Genomic DNA, 24,437 nt, shown 5'->3' on the forward strand with positions numbered 1-24,437 from the left:
GCCAGTCGGATCATCTTTATCGCGGGCAAGTTGGAAAAGGCTCTAACGCCTATTCTATGGATTTGATTATGACTCAGGTCTATCTTTTGCAGATACGGTAGGTTTCTGAATAGGCCGTCGTCGATTTTCTCCAACTGGTTGTTATTCAAGTACACCCATCGCAACTTTTCCGTGTGGTTGAACGTGTCGGGATGGAGGGTCTTGATGTTGTTCTTGGACAGGTCGAATTCGATGGCTATGCCGAGGCTGTTGAAGCCGTTCTTGTGGATGGAGATGATGTTGCAGTTCTTGAGGATGAGCTTCTTGAGGTTGCTGAGGCCGACCATCTGGAAGGCGCCCTGCGTGATCTCGTAGAGCGGGTTGCCGGAGAGGTCGAGGTTCTGGATCTCGTTGCTGAGCTTGTCGGGGATGGTGGAGAGGCCCTTGTCGGAGCAGTCGGCCGCCTTGTTGCCGGAGACCCACTTGCAGTCGCAGAGCGCGGGGCAGCGGGCCGTGAAATCAGCGGCGCGCGCGCGGGGGGCCCGCAGCGCCAGGAGCGCCAGCAGCGCGAGGGTCAGCAGCGGCGCGCGGCGCGGGGGACCCATGGCTCGCTCCTCCGGGGGGCGCGCTCCTCGCGGCTCATCCAAGGCGGCGGGACGAAGGCGAACCTGCGAATGACCAAACGAAAAGGTTAGACTCAGAAGCTTACGTCAAAGGTAAAGCGTAGAAGCGATGACAACTAAAGGACCAATATACAATAAATTGCAACTGAATTTTCTTTATTTGAATTTTTGGTTAAAAATACCGTTTTCGTATTGAAAAAAAAAAGTTTTTCTTCGAAATAAATATATGGGTTTGCAAAGAAAAGAGTTATTGAAAGGTAAAGAGTTAATAAAAAAATATAGAAATATTTTTTCTATGTACTCGTATATTCTAAAACAAGTAATTATAATGAAACATTCTAAAAATAATTGCGTGCGAAAACGCGTGTGGCCTCTCGGGCAGCCGTTCGCGTAATGAGCGCGAGTACCCCTTAACACGCAAAAATGACAAATATGTATCTATTAAAAAATATGTATACCGAGCTTGGATTGAATGTACGAGCCTTTGAACGTAGTAATATATTTTTAAAAATTCATAAAATGCAAACGTTGATCTAATTTTTTTATTGTACCTATTTATCCCTGAAGAAGGCAAGGTATTTATCAAACCCGGTTGGAAAATATAACCGAATGTTGTTAAAAAATATTTATTGTATCTCAATGTATCGGCTCCAAAATACACCAAAATTACTTATTTTATTAAAAAAAAATCAACACCTGTTTAAAAAATAATCAATTTCTGAACATTATACATTATTACGATCAAATTTTCAAATTGACTCGATTTTATAGTACCTGAATTTGGTTTTTCGATAAGAAAACATAGAATCATATCAATTTTCACTACACAATGTGTTTTTGTACACGCCAAAATATATCAAGTTGGCAGGGAAGTTTTTATAAAGCAGTTCGTATCCACTTTCCTCTCGGGAGATGGAATCAAGAATAAGGAAGAAACAAGTACAAAAAGCAGAAAAGTTATTGGTAAAACACCTAAATATGTCGACGCCTTCCCGGCAAAACGTCGTAAGACAAAAATAATAGATTTATATATTATTAGATTAAAACCAATATTTTTAGCTTTTCCACATTATTTTTATTTGACCAGCGACCGGGTTTCGTCGTTACCGACATCACCAGTCTGATGTCAGTGGATAATATAAATCTATTAATAGATTAATTTACAACATTTTGAGTGTGTCCAAATACTTGTTCACAAAATCTGGATTATCTCTAATCACAGGAGTTATTTTCATATTATTATTATTATTGTTTTATTTTTTTTGTTTTCGTTTATTTTGTTTTTGTTTTTTTGTAGTTTTTTTTTGACATCTCATCAAAGATGAAGAAGAATATGGAAGTCTGGGCATTTACGGGGCTGACGACCTTCATAGGCTGGTTTAAGTGATCACTTTACACACGTGTAACGTTCACCAATTCTACCCATTATTGACAACCACACCACTCAAATTCTTGGAAGTTCCATATATATGAACCAATTTAGAAACCTTGTTCTTGAATCACTAGAACTTTACTAGAGACATCTATTGGTGAGATGTAAAGAAGCTTTTTACTAAGCAGAAACTCTTATATAAAAATAACTCCTGTACAATTACAATGAGATAATCCAGATTTTGTGAACAAGTACTTGGACAAACTCAAAATGTAGTAAAAATAATAGTTTAAAATACAGAGTTTTACTTATTTAATGTCAAAATGTTATAGCTATAAATATATTTTTTGAATTAGAACGGCAACTGTTGGCAATCTGCATTTTACAGTACTTTTTGTATTAAATATACATTTTATTTTATTTGTGGCTAATGCCTTTAAGAATATTAACAAAAAAATGTACAATAACAATTGAGTACACTAATAAAAATCATCATTTACAATAATCATCACTATCATACAATAGATGAAATACAATACAAATAGATTATGAAAACAATTCGTCACATAAACGACAGTTACACACTAGAAAGAAATCTGGAAATTCTCGATTGCGAATTCTCTCTTAGTTAAGCGGACAAAACCGTATGTTCTGAACAACACGGATTCACAAGTGGAAAGTCAACACTATCCAACCATTTGATATTTCACTCACTCCTTTCAAGAACGTCATAAATAAAAAAAACTTGATTTTTCAGGAGAACGTTTTTAAATTTTAAAATATAACGCAATGTATTAAAAATAAATATCAAGCCACTTATTGAACTTTTAACTGCGCAACAGATCTTTTTAGGTAAAACCTAAAGGTTTTTTCTCCATTTGAAAAATATTAAGTATATTTAAAAAAAAATTAAACAATACCTTTTCTTCAAAATGCAAAAAATACTTTCTGCCCTGTAGCGGGTAAATATTAAGTAAAAAATATGCCTCTTTTGCTGGGATATAGTACATTTTATGGGCATTCCAAAAACATGCACAACTGAAGATTGTCGATTTTTGATTTATAACTTTCTTGAAAGGAGTGAGCGATATCAGAAATGCATATCAGATTCACTAGAAAATAAACATCAAGTAGATTCCATCTATACCGACTTTTCAAAAGCATTTGATAAGGTTTGCTACGAAATATTCCCTGATTTCTGTGATGAATTTTCGGGATGACATACCAATGTGAGAACCTACTTTCATGAGCTTCATCATCTTACGATGTTTAAGAATGATATTTGTCAAAATGGTGCTTACGGTGCGCTGCGGGAAAGGTACGAAATAACATACAGGCATTGTACGAAATTCGGGACATTGGATATTTCCTGGTGAAAATCTCAACTCGGTTGGAAAACCTATAATCGTACGAGGAAGAATGGAAGCGAGATTTGCAAATCATCGCGAAAAGAAGTCAAAAGAGGAAGACACTGCTGTGAAACTTCATTTGTGATTTGGATCAGTGGTCCTCAATGTGGGTAGGCAGAAATTTCTAGTAGGTAAGCCACATTTCTCTTCAAAATACAAAATTATTACAGAATAATTATTGCTTTAACAGAGAGAGTAACAATATTTCCAAAATTAGTCAATGTAATTCATGCTTGCTAACTTTTTACTTTAATTTTTCATCATTTTTTATTTTTATTTTTTTAAAAATTTTATTTTATTTTTGATTTCAGTAAGTCAAGTATTTTGTATTTTTTGTATTTTATATTAACAATTACTTTATTTATTGTAACTGCAGACCGTTGGTAGAATTCCATATTGAATTGTTGGGTGATATATCCTAAATTAAACAAGGTTTATTGGATTGAATTCTACATTTATTTATTTATATGTTGACGCGTTTCGTAATTATAAGACGAAACGCGTCAACATATACATAAATAAATGTAGAATTCAATCCAATAAACCTTGTTTAACTTTGGATATATTACCCAACACTTTTATTCTAGTTCTAATACTTATAATATCTATTGTATTCTTGCCAGTGCCCTTTACTATGACCTAAATTATATTGTATACACGCACACAGGCCATGCCTTTGTGGGATCTTTTATGCATTTATTTTTTATATTTATTCTTTTATTTATTTATATGTATATTATGTTGTATAATGCAAAACATAAAACATAAAAATAAAGATTTTTTTAAATCACATTGTTCCCATTAATTATATTTAAAAATTTCACGTGTATTTATCAATTAAATGTACATAGTTGTGCATATATTGTTAAATTTAAAATACATCATTATTTAAAAAATCTTCTTTCATCTCACCATATACATGTCTCTGGTGAAATTCTAGTGATTCAAGCATGTTTCGAGTTTGAACAGTATAAATATGAATTTGAGTAGTGTGGTTGTCAATCATGGGTAGAATTGGTGAATGTTACATCTGTATAAAAAGTGATTACTTAAACCAGCCCATGACGGTCGTAAGCCCCGTAAATGCCCAGATTTCCTTATTCTTCTTCATCATGAGATGTCGAAAAAATAGTATAAAAAATAACTCCTTTGATGTGAGATAATCCAGATTTGTGAACAAGTATTCGGGAAGACTCAAAATGTTGTATGAAATACATATGTATGTGTATTAATGAAAACAAATTACTGACAAATCGCTCACTCCTTTCAAGAACGTCATAAATAAAAAATCGTGAATTTTGAGTTGGGCATGTTTTCGGAATGCCCAGAAAATGTGCTATATCCCAGAAAAAGAGGCATATTTTAAACTTAATAATTACCAGCTACAGGGTAGAAAATGTTGTTTTTGCATTTTGAAGAAAATGTATTGTTTAATTATTTTTTTAAATATGCTAAATATTTTTCAAATGGAGAAAAAGACCTTCAGGTTTTAGCTAAAAAGATCTGTTGCACAGTAAAAAGTTCAATCACTGGCTTGATATTTATTTTTAATATATTTGTTTTATTTTTAAACTTTAAAAACGTTCTCCTGAAAAATCAAGTTTTTTGATTTATGACGTTCTTGAAAGGAGTGAGCGATATGGTGTTTGAAAATGATGCGGAAAGCATTGAAACACAAACAGTGAGCGTTCAAGGAGTGAGCGTCTATGTAGGACGTCATTATTTCTTATGGTTATATATCTTGATATATCAATTACAAGTACGTTTCCGAAACGAGTTACGCTTACAAACCACGGTTTTACTGCATCAGACGATTTTCAAAAATTCGTTTGAAAACTTTCAAACGGTTTCAATTGCATTAATATCGGCAAATACATGAATGCACAATTTCCTAGAATTTGGTAGTATAATGTGTTACCCAGTCGTCGTGCAAAGCTCTCAAACGTGCTTTTACATTTTAAATGCTTAAAAAGTGTATGAAAAACCGCCCAGTATGACTCAATGGTTATTCTAGGTAGGTGATCGCATAACTCTGTGACAGGGATAGCGAACCTCTTTGAGGCTGAGTGCCATTAAAAAAATATAAAAAAATGTGTCGCGTGCCGCATGTCATGGAAATAAAAATGCATCAAATGTTTGTGTACTTTCAGATTTTTGATATAAACAAAGGATCAATACATCGAAAAAAATATTAAGTACTTATTATACAAGGCAAAATAAAATAATCACATACATGTGATTATAATCCAGGATTCGGACCTCGCAAAATAAAAGAGTTTTCGCTCAATAAAAAGCTTCTTTTCATCTCACCAATAGATGTCTCTAGTAAAGTTCTAGTGACTCGAGAAAAATGTTTGGAAATTGGATCATACATATAGAATTTCCGATATTTTGAGTAGTGTGGTTGTCAATAATGGGTAGAATTGGTGAATGTTACAAGTGTGTAAAGTGATCATTTAAACCAGCCTATGGCGGTTGTAAGCTCCGTAAATGCCCAGACTTCCATATTCTACTTCATCTTTGATGAGATGTCAAAAAATTAAATAAACAAAAAATTGACTTAATGTAAAAATGTAGAACCCTTAAAACTTCATTATTATTGACATTTTTGTTGTTGGATGCCAGATGCCATTTTTTTTATCGAGTCATAGCTGGTAGCTAATAATAGAAAACAAGCAGTAATATTTTCGTATGTAAGTCTAAACTTTTTTAACTTTTTTGTATAATCACTTTAATTTTTTCGCGTTTTCTTTTTTCGCGTTCCAAAGGTTGAGCATCCCTGCTCTATGGTAAAGTGTAGAATGAAAGGGTTTTCTCTGTGTTGCCATACGAAATCCTATTTTCATATTGGTTTTAGCGAGTATTAATTTAATCAATACGCTTTGAATGATTCCGGATTACTCAATGTTATTGAAGGAAAAAGAGGAAAATCGTGTGATAGTTGGAATGGAAATTACTCGGGATAAGACTGTAATTTACTTTCCATTAATTGATTCGTCGCTTTGCGGTATTTTTTCTTTTTCTTTAGACTTCTGTCCTGCACTGCTGGATATATCGCTCACTCCTTTCAAGAACGTCATATATCAAAAATCGACAATTTTCAGTTGTGCATGTTTTTGGAATGCCCAGAAAATGTACTGTATCCCAGCAAAAGCGGCATTTCTTTTAACTTAATATTTACCCGCTACAGGGCAGAAAGTTTTTGTTTTTGCATTTTGAAGAAAATGTATTGTTTAATTTTTTTTTTTAAATTTACTTAATATTTTTCAAATGGAGAAAAAACCTTCAGGTTTTACTTTAAAAGATCTGTTGCACGGTAAAAAGTTCAATAAGTGGCTTGTAATTTATTTTCAATACATCGCATTATATTTTTAAACTTTAAAAAGGATCTCCTGAAAAATCAAGTTTTTTGATTAATGACATTATTGAAAGGAGTGAGCGATATGTAGTTCTCTTCGAATTTTTTCGGTCGGTTGCTGTATAAGTGAGCGGAAGCTAAGTTAGAGTTGTGTCCTTGGGATATTAAACACAAAACCTAATTTTGTTTAAATATTAATGAAAAGTATTTGTTTGTATGTTTTTTCAAAGAAATAACTCGCAAAGCGTCTATTTTAAATGCTTGTCTGCAGGTAGGACCAATTGAAAATAAATCTTTCTTGAATTCATTTTGCAATTGGTGGGAATCGAACCCGCTACGCCAGTTTCGCAGCCGAGCGTCTACCCAACTACGCCACGACTGTCAAAAATATAAAAAGAAAAACATAAATTAAAAATGAATAGTATAATTGGGTGTTCATCATGTCCTGTATGTTGAATACGCCTCCTGACACGCCTCTCGTGTCCATACAGATATTCAGCCACGCGTCAAACACGGCTCCCGTGTCCGCACAAATATTGCAACCACGCATTTACCAAGTAAAATTTAAATAAAACATGGATAAATATTACCACAAAGTCAAAACCGAATCAATTGATGAGGAATTTTATAATTAATATTTATAGTACTTTGTTATTTTTCATTTTATAGCTTATATATATATATATATATATATATATATATATATATATATATATATATATATATATATATATATATATATATATATATATATATATATATATATATATATATATATATATATATATATATATATATATATATATATATATATATATATATATATATATATATATATATATATTTATATATAAATATATATATATATATATATATATATATATGTATATATGTATATATATATATATATATATATATATATATATATATATATATATATATATATATATATATATATATATATATATATATATATATATATATAGATATATATATATATATATATATATATATATATTTATGTATATATATATATATATATATATATATATATATATATATATATATATATATATATATATATATATATATATATATATATATATATATATATATATATGTATATACGTATTAAATAAAGTAACGTCAATCAACCACAATAGTCCTGGAAAGTTTGCGATGGTTGGACAGGACATCACTCACAAGGATTACGAAACATACGCGACATTCAGTCTCATTATAAATGTAGGCTTCCACTTTCCGCTACTTGTCAACTTCATCTAGCAATCTTTTATCCTCCGCGAAATGACCTTCCCTTATGTTTTATTCAAGCCTTTTAATATTTCCCGCATATGTTTTATTCATGCAATTTCAATATTTTAGTCGTTCTTTACTATGTTTTTGAGTGTGACGTCAACAGCTTTCTACGATTCATTGGCACGAATAAGTCATATCGCTCACTTCTTTCAACAACGTCACATATCAAAAAACTTGATTTTTCAGGAGACTGTTTTTAAAGTTTAAAAATATTATAAAATGAATTATAAATAAATATCAAGCCACTTATTGAACTTTTTAGTGTCCAACAGATCTTTTAGGTAAAACCAAAATGTTTTTTTCTCCATATGAAAAATATTTAGTACATACATTTAGTACATACATTTGTCCTCCTCCGTAGTGTAATGGTCAGCATGCTCGCCTACCGTTCTGGAGGTCCCGGGTTCGATTCCCAGGGGGGTTTAATAAATATAAGTGATTTTTCACTCTAATATTTATTCAATATTACACTGGACTGGTACCTGGAGTGGAGGGCTGATCCCCTTTCCTTCATGTGTAATCGATCGAGATAACACTGCGTTTACATGAAACAGTGCCCTATGCACCATTGGGGTGCGGTAAGGGATTTATTATTATTATTATTACATTTAAAAAACATATCAAACAATACCTTATCTTCAAAGTGCAAAAACAACACTTTATGCCCTAATTTGAAACAGTATATTATTAATTAACGTTTTATCTGAATATAAATTTTAATGCATTTCTAAATTTCATAAATTATTCATGACTTGACCTTTATTTGTAACAAAGTGCAATAATTTAAGTGTATGAGAGTCGAATGAGTGGTTAGTTTCCATGATATGATTTGCATATTCCGAATAATAATTACTTGTTAGTCCACGGCGATGTTCTCTTATTCTTAATTTTTAGACTTCTCGCAGTTTGGCCAGTATATTTTTTATCGCAGACACCGCAAGAAATTTCATAAATACCGCTTCTATCTCATCTGTTTACTTTTGATTTTGAGTTTCTGAGAATTCGACCCAAGTTGTTACTCGTATAATACGCAGGTTGGATATGAGAGGGTAATAGTTTAGAAACCTGTTTAGTTATGAATCCAGTACAGAGAATTTTGTACCAACATTTATTTTTTGATTCTTTGTTGCATGCTGAGTATAAGTATTTCTTAGTCAAATAATTTTTTATTTTCTTTTTTATTTTTCCACGGAGACGGACACAATAACGAAATCTGTGAATACTGAGGGATAAGGGTTTAAAGACTGTAGAAACAGCTTGAGAGCTAGTTAGTTATTGAGTAATACAACATGAAAAAGCGCGCAATATTCGTGATCGATTCGAAGGATCTAGGAGTCGAATTCAGCATTCAGCCTCCCGAGGATGTCATCCATCCTATTAGCATCTCGGATGAGATGTGCGATAGCATCCAGCCAAGGCGACAAGTGTCGATTTGTCACCAAGTAATGAGATAACCCTCCCGCTGTCCACCCGGCGCCGACACGACACATATTTCATGCAAATGGGAAAGTATTCTAGTCTTGCTCTAGTAACAAGAGCCCACTCTGAAGAGTTATTGCTCATACGGGGCCATCAATCCTCGATACATGCGTCTGACTCGCTAACGGTGTCGAAGAACGAAAAAAATCCAAACTACAAATATTAAAAATATTTTTATTTTTAATTTTTTAATTTTTTATTATTATTATTTTTTAAGTTGGCTTATATTACAACTAATATAAACAATTATGTACACTTAATTTGCTACATCAACATATAAACATTTACATTTCGTTACAGTAAACAAATCATTTTTTTAAAATTCTTTCAGACTCTTTTCATTCTTCATACATTCAGGCATCTCATCATACATTTTCAAACCCTTATATATTAAACAATTTTGCGAATCTGTATTTTTCGAAAATGGCAGTCTTATTTTATCCTTATTTCTGGTTAAATGTTCATGACAATTTTTGTTTAAAACTATTTTATCCATAAAATATTTTGGAAATTTATCGTTAATTTTTTTTTGTATAAATATCAGCATATTAAAATTTAATCTCTTTTTTATAGAAAACCAGTTTAGTTCTTCTTTCTTTTTTCTATATTATTTTATTTATTTTTCTTAAGAACTATTCTTATCGCTTTATTTTGTATAATTTCTAATTTGTTTAAATTTCCTTCATTTGCTAAATATATAATATAATTTTTGGGTTATATTTCAAGGGCGTTTCGCTGTGGTATTTATTTACATATTTTTACTTCCATATTATTATTATTATATGACAATATGAGGTACGGGGATCGAAAGTAAAGCGGACACCGTTGGCACAAAAACGCGCTTAGAGTGTCAGAAATGAAGAGTCTAAGAAGCAAGAGTATTCGAGATAGAATAAAAAACGCCAGGATCAGGGAAATATGCGAGATCGAAGATGTCGTTAGGTGGGGAAGGCAACGAAGGAGACAATGGTATGCGCATGTGAGTCAGCCCTGTAAGTACTCAGACTTCCATATTCTTCTTCATCTTTGATGAGATGTCAAAAATAATATGAGAAAAAAATATTTAAACCGTGTAAAAAGTTACTTCAGGGTACTTGATACTTCGCATTGTCTGATCTAAATTGATAACGTACAACGGTAGACGTAATCCACGTTTAGTTTCAAATCAGATTAAGCTACCTATTTCGAAAGTCACGCATCAAATTGTAATGACACAAGTCTCCAGATAACACCATTCCTCACTTAACCCAATATGCTATCAATTGATAAATGCGTAATCTGGTAATTCTATAAAATACAAGCTACGAGTACGTAATAATATATTTATAAATAATTTATTGAACATATTACATAAGAAAGTTGAAAGGGAGATTTTCGTGGTCTTTTTAATCGATTGTCAGATTTGATAATAGGATATTGTGTGTACAAATAGGAAATTTATTTGTGAAAGTGTTATTTGTGAGAGGTGGGGATTATAATATTTTTGTGCATTATGTGAAGTCCGAAAGACGAACATAAGCCATAATTAATACATAAGTATATGTATATGTACATATATATATATATATATATATATATATATATATATATATATATATATATATATATATATATATATATATATATATATATATATATATATATATATATATATATATATATATATATATATATATATATATATATATATATATATCGCATTTCGACTGCATTTAGTCTACTTTCATCTTTCTGAACGATGAATGATAGGGAGAGTGTTAAATTACCATATCACAAAGTTGACATTTTTTTTATGTAGAAAATTTATGAATAAATTGTGTTATAAAGGAGTATCATTAAAAACAAGAGATTATGAAAATGATGGGCCTTTATTTCATGTACTAAGCTGTTTAAAAAATACTGAATTGACGCATTTTTAAAGCGAAATTTAATTGTTTAAAAGTGTAATATCGTAGAAATATCATATCATAAAAATCTGACAGAGATCGATTCGTATTTATTGGAAATACGTTACTGATTACAATTATTTAAAGACACAAGATAAAACCTGATAAAACGAAAAAATATTAAAGAATACGCCAGACAAGATGTATTTTAATATATGTTATCACTTTGGTTAGAAACATATGTGATCAGTCACACTCGTACTATGATTTTCCACACATTCCGAAAGGTACAATAATACGCCGGATACACTTCTCCCCTTCAGACTTAGCGAATTGACAAATTTTTCTATGATATATATTTATTTATCTATCATTATCGTATAAAAATCCACATCTGTATGAGCGCCCTTGAGGTAGTATTTTATGAAAATGGCGCTGCATAAATTATCCAAAATTATTATAATTATTCCCCCGTCTTCAAACATCAACGTCCCAAGAATAAGCTTCACATACGGTGTTTGAAAATGATGCGGAATGCATCGAAACACGTGTCACAGTAGATTTTAAGAAATAGTGGTATTAACTAGGTAAAATTTTAATTAAAAATTGATAGGTTTTACCACAAAGTGACTGCCGAATCAATTAATGAAATTATAATAAATATTATTTGTCTTGACGGAACGCATTTCAACGGTGTTCACTCTGCTTTCATCCTTCTTTTGCCAATTATTTGCTTCGCTTCCATACACCAGCGTTGGTACTAGCACTCCATTGTGAACTGCTAGTTTTGCTTCCACGGGCATATTTTTATTTGCAATCACTCTATTCAAAGACACCATTTATTATATTTTCTGCATTTACCCTTTTCTCAATATATTTATCGAGTTTTCCATCCTTTGAGAATATTTCATAGATATGGTATAAAAATTCTTGCACTTGTTCCAGGCATTCATCATGTACGTTACATCTTGCATTCTGTTACATATTTCTCTCTCTCTTTCAAATACCATGACCTTTGACTTGAGAAATGAAAAAAAAAAAAAAAAAAAAAAAACTCGAATTAATAAATTTTTATAACCTCGGGATCTCCTAGTGAAGAATTCATAATAAAATTTACCGATCGTACTCCAATAAGGCATCATAAGGGCTTTTGGCAGGACCACCCGATATATGAACCAAATCACCCAAATACAAATATTCGTATTGACTTATTATAAATACACAAAACCACTTAAATAAAATACAACAGGTGACGAATTTAATCCAAGATACACCAACATATCAATTTAGATTAATATTATAAATTAAAAAAGATTATTATCACATAAAAACAGAAAAACCATATGATAAGATATGTAGTGATTTTTCAGTCTATAAAAGGCATGGATGTCGTTTTCACTTCAATCGTTCGCCATGAAACTGTTCGTGAGTGTGTTTTTGTTGGCGTTTGCCCTAGCGGCAGCTGAAATAGAGAGATCCATCGAAGGGTAAAAAAACCTTTTTAAAATTGTATAACTAAACAAAGTAATACTTATAGTATTAATTATATTAAGTCTTCTTTTTCTGTTCGTGTCATGTCAGGTCCACTAAATTCGAATAATTGAATCAACAAATCGAAAATCACTTGGGAAAATCAATTGTCCTTGTCTTGGACAGCTCAAAACAGTCCTGATCCCCATCCAATCTCGTATAATCTGGAGCCAGGTTATCTGTCTTCATCCCACACCTTGTCGACCCTGTATTTTGATTTTTATGATTAGAAGAGAATTTCTCTCAGCACATGCTCCAGATAGAAAACCTACCGGACCTAGATATTAGTCAGAAACCTTCCTGCTCTTGCTCTTTGGAGCACATTTTCGTTGCTGACCATATCGGTCCATAGAATGCGTAGCATTCTACGATGTAGATTGTATAATTAATTGCATGAGTACAATCAAAGCTCCATAAATGGAAAGAAGGGAAGAGGTCGATATCCAGCAGTGGAGTACAGAGGGCTGACGAAGAATAATAATTGAATCTCGCGTACTGACTGATGTATTTTTTTTAGGGCAAAGGTCTACAATGTCTACCCCCTGAGCCAAAAGCATTATGAACTGCTCAACAGCGCTGAGCAGGTGGTAGAAGGAGTCGACTTCTGGCAACGCGCTCATATTCTTGGTCGCGAGGCAAGAGTCATGGTTCCTGGCAAGTCACAGCCTGTGTTCGAGACCTTGATGAAGGCTGCCAGCATCCCATTCACTGTCTCCATCAGTGATGTCGAGAGGTATGTTAGAAAATATACGCAAAGTATGCTGTCCACACAGAGTATTCAACGAATGGATTTTCAAATAGATGTTTTTTTCTAGCGTTTTGGAAAACGAGCGTCACACCAACGAAATGGCCAGGTTGAGCGCACCGAGAGATGGCAGAATCAGTTTCACCGCTTATCAACGTCATGCTGATGTAAGCTGAATTATTTTATTATTGATACGTTAACGGAAAAATACGAATTAAATTACAGTGGAACCTGGAAATTCCGAACACGATTTAAAGAAAAATATTTGAAAAAACACGCCAAGACTGAATTTTATCAATTTATTAATTAATTTTATCCAAAAAGAACACATTTATTATTGGATAAAATTATTATATATATCATAATTTCGTTTAAAAACTAAGTTACATATATTCATTTTTAAATGTTAATAAAGTACACAGTATACAGTACTGTACCTGTATTGCTACGTAAGTACTGTAATATTAGATTGAAATGTAAAAAAAATACAAATAATGTACATGTGTACGAACTTTAAAAGAAACGGCGTCATATGTGGAGGTCCTCACCAAAACGTTACATTTCCATTATATGTAAATAATTTTAAGTAATTAGGAATTCTAGCTTATAAAATTGATACGTTTTGGTGCGATTAAATGATTAATTATTGGTTTAACACATGATTGGTCACGTTTTGTCGCAACTTTAATTAAAATTTTGATGAAATACAGTAAACAGAACAGATTCGCATTTAAAAAATTTTTTGTGCAATATTGGAAATGTAATTTTTTGGTGAAGACCTCCACATATAGTACTTCATTAAAGCTGAATGGATAAGAAAAACACAAAAGGATTGCAAATTTTTCGGCTAATCCGAACCTTCCCAAATCAGAACAGGTCACAACGTGAATAAGTTAGGACATCCGGGCTTTCATTGCAAAATATTATTTTGATTTATAGATCAACGCCTACTTGGACCAACTTGCCGCTGCGTACCCCGCAAGAGTGACCGTAAGAACCGTCGCAAGGACCTCCCAAGGACGCGACATGAAAGCTATCATCATCTCTAGCAATGGAGGAAACGATCCCAGCAAGCCCGTGATCATTTCCGACGCAGGTATCCACGCCAGAGAATGGATCGCGCCAGCCCAGGCTCTGTACATGATCACCAAGTTGGTGGAAGACATCACAGAAAGCGACGTTGCCAACAACATTGACTGGGTTATCATTCCCTTGTTGAATCCAGATGGCTACGAATACAGTCACACTAACGTAAGTAAAACATTAAATAACCTTAATTTACAAATACTTAACAGTATTTGGGCACACTCAAAATGTTGTGAATAAATTAACTGGTCACATTAGCTAAAATAATCTAATGAAAAGGATATTTTCTAGTGTTTCTCATGTATGTGATTATAATTCAGGATTCGGGTCTCAGAAACAAATGAAAGCTTCTTTCATCTCACTAATAGATGTCTCTAGTGAAATTCTAGTGATTCAAGCACTATGTTTTGAAATTGAACCACATATAGTACAAGAAGTTTGTTGTAAATAAATTAAGTGATCAAATTATAAGCTCAAATAATAAAAATGAAAAGGATTAGCGTTTCTCATGTATGTGATTATTATCCAGGATTCGGATCTCATATAGAAATAAAAGAGTTTCTGTTCAATAAAAAGCTTCTTTCATCTCACTAATACATGCTGTAGTAAAATTCTAGTGATTCAACCATTGTCTTTCGAAATTAAACCATATATATATAGAAATTCCAGGAATCTGAGTACTGTGGTTGTCAACCATGGGTAAAATTGGTGAATGTTACACGTAGATAAAATAAAAGTGATATCTACTATGAACACAACTGTTGGTAGAGTTGTCAATTTTACATTTATTTTCAGACTCGTATGTGGAGAAAGACTCGCTCGACTGCCTCCAGCACATCCTGCCCGGGAGTCGACGGTAACAGGAACTTCGACTTCCAATGGATGGTTTCAGGATCCAGCTCCAACCCTTGCTCCGACATCTTCGCCGGACCAAAGGCGTTCTCCGAACCGGAAACCGGAGCCCTCCGCGATCTGATCACCCAGTACAAAGCCAGGGCGAAGGCATACCTGGCCATCCACAGCTACGGAAGCTACTTCCTTTACCCCTACGGATACAACGGTCTGCCAACACCCACTGATGCTGAGTTGAGCTCTGTCGGCAGGCAGGTTGGAGCTGCCATCGATGCTGCGTCTCTTCCTGGATCCACCAAATATTTGGTAGGAAACTCCGGAGCTGCTCTGAACTACTTGGCTGCTGGGGCCAGTGATGACTACGCATACGCTGTTGGCGGTATCAAGTTGGCTTACACCCTCGAGTTGCCCGGTGGCGGAAGTGGCGGATTCGATCTGCCTCCATCTAGGATTGCCCAGGTCGTCAAGGAGTCGTGGGCTGGAATCCTAGTCCTCGCTCGTTATGTCATCGCTAACAACTAAAATTACACCAGCAAAACTATCGCCGTTCATAACCTGCTCAATTTAGTCAGTACTCATATTTTGCTATTGGAGATATTTGAATGAAATCCACGAAAACTGATAACTATACATGACAGTTCATAAAACCGTTTTTATTTCTAAAAATAAAGCATTTTATTTCCACCCCAAGAATACTTAAATACATCGTAGTCATACAGGAGAAAGAAGCCAAGTGCATTTTTTACAAAAACGTGATCATTGACTATCTGATATCTTACTGGCTTAATATTGCCCTGAAAATAATCCCAGAGGATTTTTAACTTGGAAGTATAATAAATTGACTTATTAAAAATGACTAACTGCATTGATGTTTATTTTTTTGCCAAGCAAAAGTGACTTAAATGGCCCTCCTGAACATTTTACGTTTGGTTAGTTGGTCACTTTCTCCTGTACGACTACGATATATGGTACATACAACTATTGTAGTTATGTTTGTATAATATTGTATACAACAATGCGAAAATGGTTATGCAAATAATGAAGATAGTAGGACAAGGATGCAAAAGAAAGATTTGCATTCATATGGTGCAAAAGACACGTCGTCGGATCGATACAGTGTTACCTTGATCGTTAATTATATGAAGGAAAGATAATCATTCTTGCACTCGAGATAATTGGATATAGTAGTATAGTATATGTTACACGAAAGAAAAAATAAGGTACACAAGTTAGTACGAAGACAGATATGCTACCTTGAGTAGGTTTTTACTACTCTCTTTTTCTTTTTGAACATACTCCATTCTTCCCAATACAGCAGTAGTTTCCTTTTTTTTCATCCTGAACTCATTCACATAATTTATCTGTACCTATCCAATTCAATATGCTTCCTCTCCTAAATGCGAGAATTTAGAGCATAAGACTGAACTGACCTTACATTCATAGAAGTGATCAAGTTAATACTGCATCAATCCAACGCAGTGCCCTAGGCACCATCAGGGTGAGGATAGGATTCAGATAAAAATATTAAATAAATACGTATACATTTTTTATTACTTAAAAAAATAATTTAGAGGTTTCTTTAAGAAAAAAAGTTTAATAAAGGCTTCACTGGGTAAATACCACTTTTTCTTAAAATCTATTGACATGTTTGTGTTTCGGTGCATTCTGCATCGTTTTCAAACACGATATGTTAGGCTAAGTCTAAATTTTAGAATTGTGTCTTTGAGACTAAATATTATCAATATTTTACAATATTTCTAAACAATGAAAATTCATAAAAATATAAATTATAATACATCTAAAATGAACAATACCACAATGACTAAAGCCTCCCTATTATTATCCATGTTCCCTTTGATAAAAAATAGCTCCTTCAACGTCCTAAGGACACAACTCTAAATTTAGACCTAGCTTCACATACGGTGTTTGAAAATGGTGCTGAATGTATTGAAACACGTAGCTATCCCAATAGATTTTTAGTAATAGCGGTATTAACTTGATTAATTTACTAATAACCCGCCGTTATTAGTAAATTCAAATAAGTTAATTTGTAAAAATACTTGTTAGTTTTTCAATTCAAAGGATTATTAAATCAGTTTTTTTTACGATATGTATATAATTTTAGTAAGACCTTCATTTGATAGCTACTAATAAAAATGATGAGTTGTTTATTTAATCAAAAACAAAACATATTTCATTGATAAGTAATTAATTACCAAGTAAGCTGATAATAATAAAAGGAATTAGAGGGATACTCTACGTAATCGGTTAACAAAAAGTAATAACTCATTTCTGACACTGAGATTAATTAAATCTATGCATCATATAATCCAAAATGTTAGGAGAGAAAGCAGTGCCTTCTATATTTTTCTTGTCGATTTGTTTACTTTTGCTGAGATATTTAAAATAAATATGTAGGTAAGCATTAGTGCAGTGTTCGGCAAACTTTTCTATTCAAGATACACCTACCAAATTAAGAAACTTCAGAGGTTTATGTATAAATTTTGAATAAAACACAGATTTTTTGAGTCTACTAAGTTATTGATAAACTAATAATTACATCTACATATATAAATTCTTAAAAATAATATTACCAATAATTCTATAAAGCTTTAAAATATTAATTCTCTAAAATAAGGCCATGTCAATAAATTCTTCCTTTCCCAGAAAATAAATATAAGGGTACATACCTACATCCCCCATAAGCTACTGTTGTCTCCCATAAATTATTGCTGCACGTGTTAAAACTGTCACTTAGAATTGTATAGCTACATAAGGACAGTAGTCCATTTGATCTTCACATTCGTTTGATAATGCCCTAACAAGGCGAAACATGGCGAAAAATGGAGTTCTACAAATTAAACGCCAAATCAATAAATAACTTCAGAGGTGCATATTTACCATATTACGGTAACATATTATGTTTAATGCGGAATGTGAGCCTACTTAACTGAGCACAGGCGATCAAAATTTGAAGCAATTGTGTTATTTTCACAAAACTAGACTTTTTCCGCGGCACACCAATTAATCACCACGGTACACCAGTGTGCCGCGGCACACACGCGCCAGACGATGCATTAATGGACTCATTTATCCTCTTTGTATTTGCTATTTCTAAATGATGATATTTGATCAAAAGTACTGCATCGTAAGGGTGTTATCTTTGTGTAAGGTTCTGCGTTGTGTTGTTTTTGTCTTTCTGTATCGTGGTTAGGACTTTGTACTAGGTTGTGAGGATTGTTCTTTTTTTCTGTCCATCTTTTGTCAGTATTGTTACAAGGAAGAAAAACTCGTAGAATTTGAAACGGATCCGTAATAGAGTGTCGATGAATAATGGTTGAGTGGGAAATACGATGACTGACTATTTTCTGCAAATGTTTTTGCACTGTTCCGTGTCTGTCTGCTGTACTGGTCGGGGTTGTGGAGGCACTGTGTAACGGCCAACTTTGGGTCGAAATCGGATCTAACTGACTAACTGAACTAACTGACTGCTAATCCCTTGCACTGCCTACACCGGAGCACTTCTAGAAAATTTGGTGGTGGTTTTAAAAACCTGTATTTATTTAGATTGGCAGTGACAGGGATATTGAAAGCTTTTAAAATAAAATTCACAGTAAATCGGGATATAATTTTGTTTAATTTTTTATATAAATTTCGCACCTTAACTTATAAAATAAATACAAAAAATTGCTTTGCAAGAGAAGGTCTGCAGGAAGCCTAGATGCTTCCGTATCAGATTTGGGAATGCGGTGGGACAGCTTTCAATATGTGGTATATTTATGATATTTTTGTAAAGAATGTGATAAATTCAATCGTTTTCATTTACGTGGACTCACATCAATATATTTAAATCGGTTCGCCAAAAACATATGATGACGTCAAACTTGCCGTTTTTACTATATACATTTATTTGATATAGGAGGCACTGAAATTCAATAGTTATTCGTTATTTTACATAACGGTCATAATTCGATTAAAAATGAAGCTATTCGCAAGTGTTTTCTTGGCAATTTTTGGATTATGGACTGTTAATGCAAGCCTCAACTTAAAAGGGTCAGTTAATGTTTTTTTTTTTAATACATGTCGCTCACTCCTTTCAAGAACGTCATTAATCAAAAAACTTGATTTTTCAGAACGTTTTTAAAGTTTAAAAATATAATACAATGTATTAAAAATAAATATCAAGCCACTTATTGAACTTCTTATTATGCAACTGATCTTTTTAGGTAAAACCTGAAGGTTTTTTCTCCATTTGAAAAATATTTAGTATATTTAAAAAAATATTAAAACCATTCCTTTTCTTCAAAATGCAAAAACAACACATTCTGCCGTGTAGCGGGTAAATATCAAGTTATAAATATGCCTCTTTTGCTGGGATATAGTACATTTTCTGGGCATTCCGAAAACATGCACAACTGAAAATTGACGATTTTTGATTAATGACGTTCTTGAAAGGAGTGAGCGATGTGTGTAAACTGGCAGAGTTTAGCTTTCGCTGATTTATTCTCTATAACTGATTTCAGTGCACCATTCACTCTGTTCCCAGCATTCACTCTCTTTTCTACATCTTCATTAATCTTTCCATCCCTAGAAAACATTATACCCAAATGCGCGAACTATGTAATTGATTAAAGATGATTTTTCCAGGTCTAAGATCTACAATGTCTATCCTTCTTCGGACAGCCACGTGGATGAGTTGAGAAAACTGGAACTATCACCCCTGGGTGTTAGTATGTTACAGTACCCTAGTAGAAATGGGAGAATGGGAAAACTTCTACTGGCTAAGGAATCGCAAGCCCATATTGAATCATTAATGAGATCGTCTGGAATACCTTATGAAGTATTCATAGAAGATGTAGAATCGTGAGTACAAATTATGTTGCTGCAATTTTTTAAGCGGTTTATTCTAGTTGCAATTCGCTGAGCGATTAATTATAACATTTTAAATTTAAAATTTACTTGGTATTTAATTCCGTATTATGTCCGCCTCCGTAGTGTAATGGTCAGCACGCTCGGCTACCGTTCTGGAGGTCCCGGGTTCGATTCCCAAAGGGGGTAAAATAAATATAAGTGATTGTTTCACTGTCATATTTATTCAATATTACCCTGGACTGGTACCTGAAGCGGAGGGCTGATCACCTTTCCTTCATGTGTAAACGATCAAGATAACACTACGTTTATATGACGCAGTGCCCTATGCACCATTGGGGTGCGGATAAGGGTTTTATATATATATATATATATATATATATATATATATATATATATATATATATATATATATATATATATATATATATATATATATATATAAATAAATATTTAATTTTAATTACTTTTAATTTATTAAATGCCAAGTAAATGTGATTTTAATTATTTTAAAACTTTTTAATTACAATTTTCGTGATATTTACACCACTATTCCTTAATTTCAATTGTGACACGTGTTTTGATGCACTCCGCACCATTTTCAAACAAAATTCTGTGGAATAATGCATCGAAACACGTGTCACAATACAATTGAAGAAATAGTAGTATTTACCAAGTAATATATAAATTAAAAAAGAAATGGATAGATGTCAAGGTGCCGAATCAATTGAAATTTAACAAAAAGATAAAAACAACCGTGTCAAATATAATAAGACAATTTTTTACATCTCAACATAGATGAAGAATATGATGTTAACAGGGATTATGACCTATCATAGGCTGGTTAGGTGATCACTTTACATGCATGTGTGCACGTGTGTGCGTGTGAACGCGTGTGTACGCGTGTGTACGTGTGTGTGTGTATCTTTGATTTCACTTAATTTAATCTTAGTAAATAAATTAAATAAATTGTCATTTTAATCATTAATGTCATGTTCTTATTTATATATTTTCAATGCATTTTATACGATGTAAATGCCATATGAACCATAGGGGCTTGCACGTTTCCCCTCGATATGTATGTTTAGACTAGAATATAACGGAGAAGTTCCAGGATCACAGCTTATTAAAGAGAGACTCATGTTTATTTCAGAATGATTGAGCACGAACGACAAGAAAACGAAATTGCAAAGGATTTTGCGAAAAAGAAAGGAAATAAAATAGGTTTTACTGCGTACTACAGACACGACGAGGTAAATATGTGTTAAGAAAAATTATCAATTATAATATGTTGGAAAAATTAAATGAACGATTGCGAAAAATAAATATTATAATTGCCTCAACTGAGACGAAACATCTATCGTTTTTATACGAAAGAAGATGGAAGATGGAAGTCTGAGCATTCCAGGCCTTGCGACCTGCCATTTGGCTGGCTTAAGTGATCACTTTATACACTCGTGTAACGCTCACCGTTATGACAATCCTTGAACATCCATATTGCATTATTTTTTTAAACATGAATATTTGCGCTATTATTAGATTCCTTATGTTAGTTTACGTAGTTTAAAAAAAAACACTTTTTTACGAACGTTGCTGAATTCATCGCATCATCATTTTTGTTTAAATCCAAAGCAGTGCCCTATGCACCACTGGGTGCAGAATATATATTCTTTTATAATAACATGAATATGTATTGCCCTCAGTCGTGAAAAATTCTCAAATGAGGGCAATACCGTCAGCCAAAATTCTACATTTATTATAATTATAACTAACATACGAAAGAAATCCAAAAAAGTGCATTTGTATCGTAAAAATATAATAAAAATTATACAATAAGTATACATAAAAAGCAAGATTACTAAAAATTATACCAAATAATTTATAGTAATATTTATCCATTTTTAAATCAAGTTTCACTTGGTCAATACCACTATTTCTTAAAATCTATTGTGATTTACGTATTTCGATGCATTTCGCATCATTTTCAAACACCGTATTTAAAATTTCAAACATCGTACCGTAAAACGGGGCTACTTGAACTTTGATGTGTTATTTGAGCCCAGTACAAAAAAAAATAAATCTGTATTTGGTCTACAATAATGAACGTATCGACATGATTCATAGTTTCCCTGACAGGTGACACATATTGTCACGATACTCCGATCGAAATACCACGATCTAAATATTTTTTTTGTACTGGGCTCAAGTAACACATCAAAGTTCAAGTAGCCCCGTTCCACGGTACGATGTTTGAAAATGCAAATATCTACCAGATCGCATCGTGTTCTAGATAAACGCCTACCTCGACGACTTGGCACTAAAATACCCCGATTTGTTGACAATTAAAGTTGGCAAGACGACTCAAGGGAGGGATTTGAAAGCACTCGTGATTTCCACATCTTCGGGAACTAACTCCAGCAAACCGGTGATCATAGCTGATGCAGGGATCCACGCAAGGGAATGGATCGCACCTTCTGTTGCTCTGTACATGATCACAAAATTGGTGGAGGATGTCACAGAACAAGACTTGGCTAACGATATTGACTGGGTGATAATACCAGTGCTAAATGCTGATGGGTACGAATACACACATACCACGGTAATTTTTTAGTATTATTTTTTTAAAAGCTACAAAAATTTACAATTGGGATTTTTTCGCATTGATATCTCAACATAAATAAAAAAGACTATGGAGAGCGATAACCAACATTATATTTGTAAGCCCCATAAATATCCGTCATGGTATATTTCAGTGCACCGTTCACCCTGTTGCTAGCATTCACAATGGCATAGATAAATCGCTCACTCCTTTCAACAACGTCATACATCAAAAATCGTCAATTTTCAGTTGTGCATGTTTTCGGAATGCCCAGAAAATGTACCACATCCCAGCAAACGCGGCATATTTTTAACTTTATATTTACCCGCTATAGGGCAAAAAGTGTTGTTTTTGCATTTTAATAAAAAGGTATTGTTTAATTATATTTTTAAATATACTAAATATTTTTCAAATGGAGAAAAAACCTTCAGCTTTTACCAAAAAAGATCTGATGCAAAGCAAAAAGTTCAGTAAGTGGCTTCATATTTATTTTTAAAACACTGTATTATATTTTTAAATTTTAAAAACGTTCTCCTGAAAAATCAAGTTTTTTGATATATGACGTTGTTGAAAGGAGTGAGCAAAATGTGTTATACATTATTAAAAGTATATGTTTAAATGTTTTATTATTAATTTTAAAACCGCATGTGTAGAAAGCAGTAGGTGAAAAAAGCAATTCCTAGCATTCACGATGGAATTTATATTATTTTAGTTATTTGAAAAATATGTTTAATGTTATATTATTAATTTTAGAACCGTATGTGGAGAAAAACGAGGTCAGTAATAAACGGGACATCATGTATAGGCGTTGATGCAAACAGAAACTTCGATTTCATCTGGTTGGGACCAGGAAGTAGCAGCGATCCTTGTACGGAGATCTACTCAGGACCCGAAGCATTCTCTGAGCCTGAAGCCCGCTTTCTTCGAGACGTTCTCGAAGAATACAGAGGCCGAACTCAGGCATATGTGGCTATCCACAGCTACGGAAGATACGTCATGTATCCTTACGGACACAACAGTTCTCCGACGTCGAACGACGCCGAAATGGAAAGCGTCGGCACTCGTATGGCCGCTGCAATAGACGCGGCGTCTTTGCCGGGGTCGCCAAAGTACACAGCAGGCAATTCGGGAAAGCTCTTGGGGCCAGCTGCTGGAGCTAGTAAGGAATATGCTTTCGAGTATGGAAAAGCCAGGATTTCGTATACTTTGGAGTTGCCTGGACCGGGATTCGATCTACCACCGTCTGCAATCGACCAAGTCGTAAAGGAAACGTGGCAAGGGATGGTTCTGCTAGGACGTCACGTCATTGCAACAACACCAAAATTGTAATTTT

At 33.2% G+C, this 24,437-nt stretch overlaps 3 protein-coding genes across 3 annotated transcripts in view; 2 read left to right on the forward strand and 1 right to left on the reverse strand.

Annotated features, from left to right (window-relative positions):
- Window positions 1–5: 5 nt before the first annotated feature.
- LOC148304113 (leucine-rich repeats and immunoglobulin-like domains protein 1) overlaps window positions 6–24,437 on the reverse strand; it is a gene marked incomplete at its 3' end in the record, with an annotated part of 617,685 nt that continues 593,253 nt past the window's right edge. Inside the window, exon 8 of the mRNA XM_088268824.1 lies at window positions 6–647. Within this exon, the coding sequence (XP_088124950.1) occupies window positions 6–584 (579 nt within the window). The remainder of the gene's footprint in view (window positions 648–24,437) is intronic.
- LOC148304114 (carboxypeptidase B1-like) lies at window positions 12,822–16,306 on the forward strand. The gene is made up of 5 exons (XM_088268819.1): window positions 12,822–12,910; window positions 13,471–13,686; window positions 13,769–13,865; window positions 14,638–14,949; window positions 15,580–16,306. Exons 1-5 carry the CDS (start codon window positions 12,837–12,839, stop codon window positions 16,156–16,158), a joined length of 1,278 nt encoding a protein of 425 aa, XP_088124945.1. The 5' UTR covers window positions 12,822–12,836; the 3' UTR covers window positions 16,159–16,306.
- LOC148304115 (carboxypeptidase B-like) lies at window positions 21,660–24,433 on the forward strand. The gene is made up of 3 exons (XM_088268820.1): window positions 21,660–21,758; window positions 22,796–23,104; window positions 23,858–24,433. The coding sequence occupies exons 1-3, from the start codon at window positions 21,660–21,662 to the stop codon at window positions 24,431–24,433; spliced, it is 984 nt and encodes a 327-aa protein (XP_088124946.1).

The sequence above is a fragment of the Brachycentrus maculatus genome, unplaced genomic scaffold (assembly GCF_059751285.1).
Source record: "Brachycentrus maculatus isolate JH-2025_06_01 unplaced genomic scaffold, ASM5975128v1 h1tg000332l, whole genome shotgun sequence".
In the NCBI taxonomy this organism is placed as follows: domain Eukaryota; kingdom Metazoa; phylum Arthropoda; class Insecta; order Trichoptera; family Brachycentridae; genus Brachycentrus; species Brachycentrus maculatus.

Bases quoted from the DNA above. Each gene is read 5' to 3' on its own strand.
- LOC148304114 (XM_088268819.1), top strand. From the start codon at position 12,837: ATGAAACTGTTCGTGAGTGTGTTTTTGTTGGCGTTTGCCCTAGCGGCA. The intron at 12,911-13,470 runs GTAAAAAAACCT...TATTTTTTTTAG, and splicing joins ATAGAGAGATCCATCGAAGG to GGCAAAGGTCTACAATGTCT. The intron at 13,866-14,637 runs GTAAGCTGAATT...TTTGATTTATAG, and splicing joins CTTATCAACGTCATGCTGAT to ATCAACGCCTACTTGGACCA.
- LOC148304115 (XM_088268820.1), top strand. From the start codon at position 21,660: ATGATTGAGCACGAACGACAAGAAAACGAAATTGCAAAGGATTTTGCG. The intron at 21,759-22,795 runs GTAAATATGTGT...ATCGTGTTCTAG, and splicing joins CGTACTACAGACACGACGAG to ATAAACGCCTACCTCGACGA. The intron at 23,105-23,857 runs GTAATTTTTTAG...TATTAATTTTAG, and splicing joins ACGAATACACACATACCACG to AACCGTATGTGGAGAAAAAC.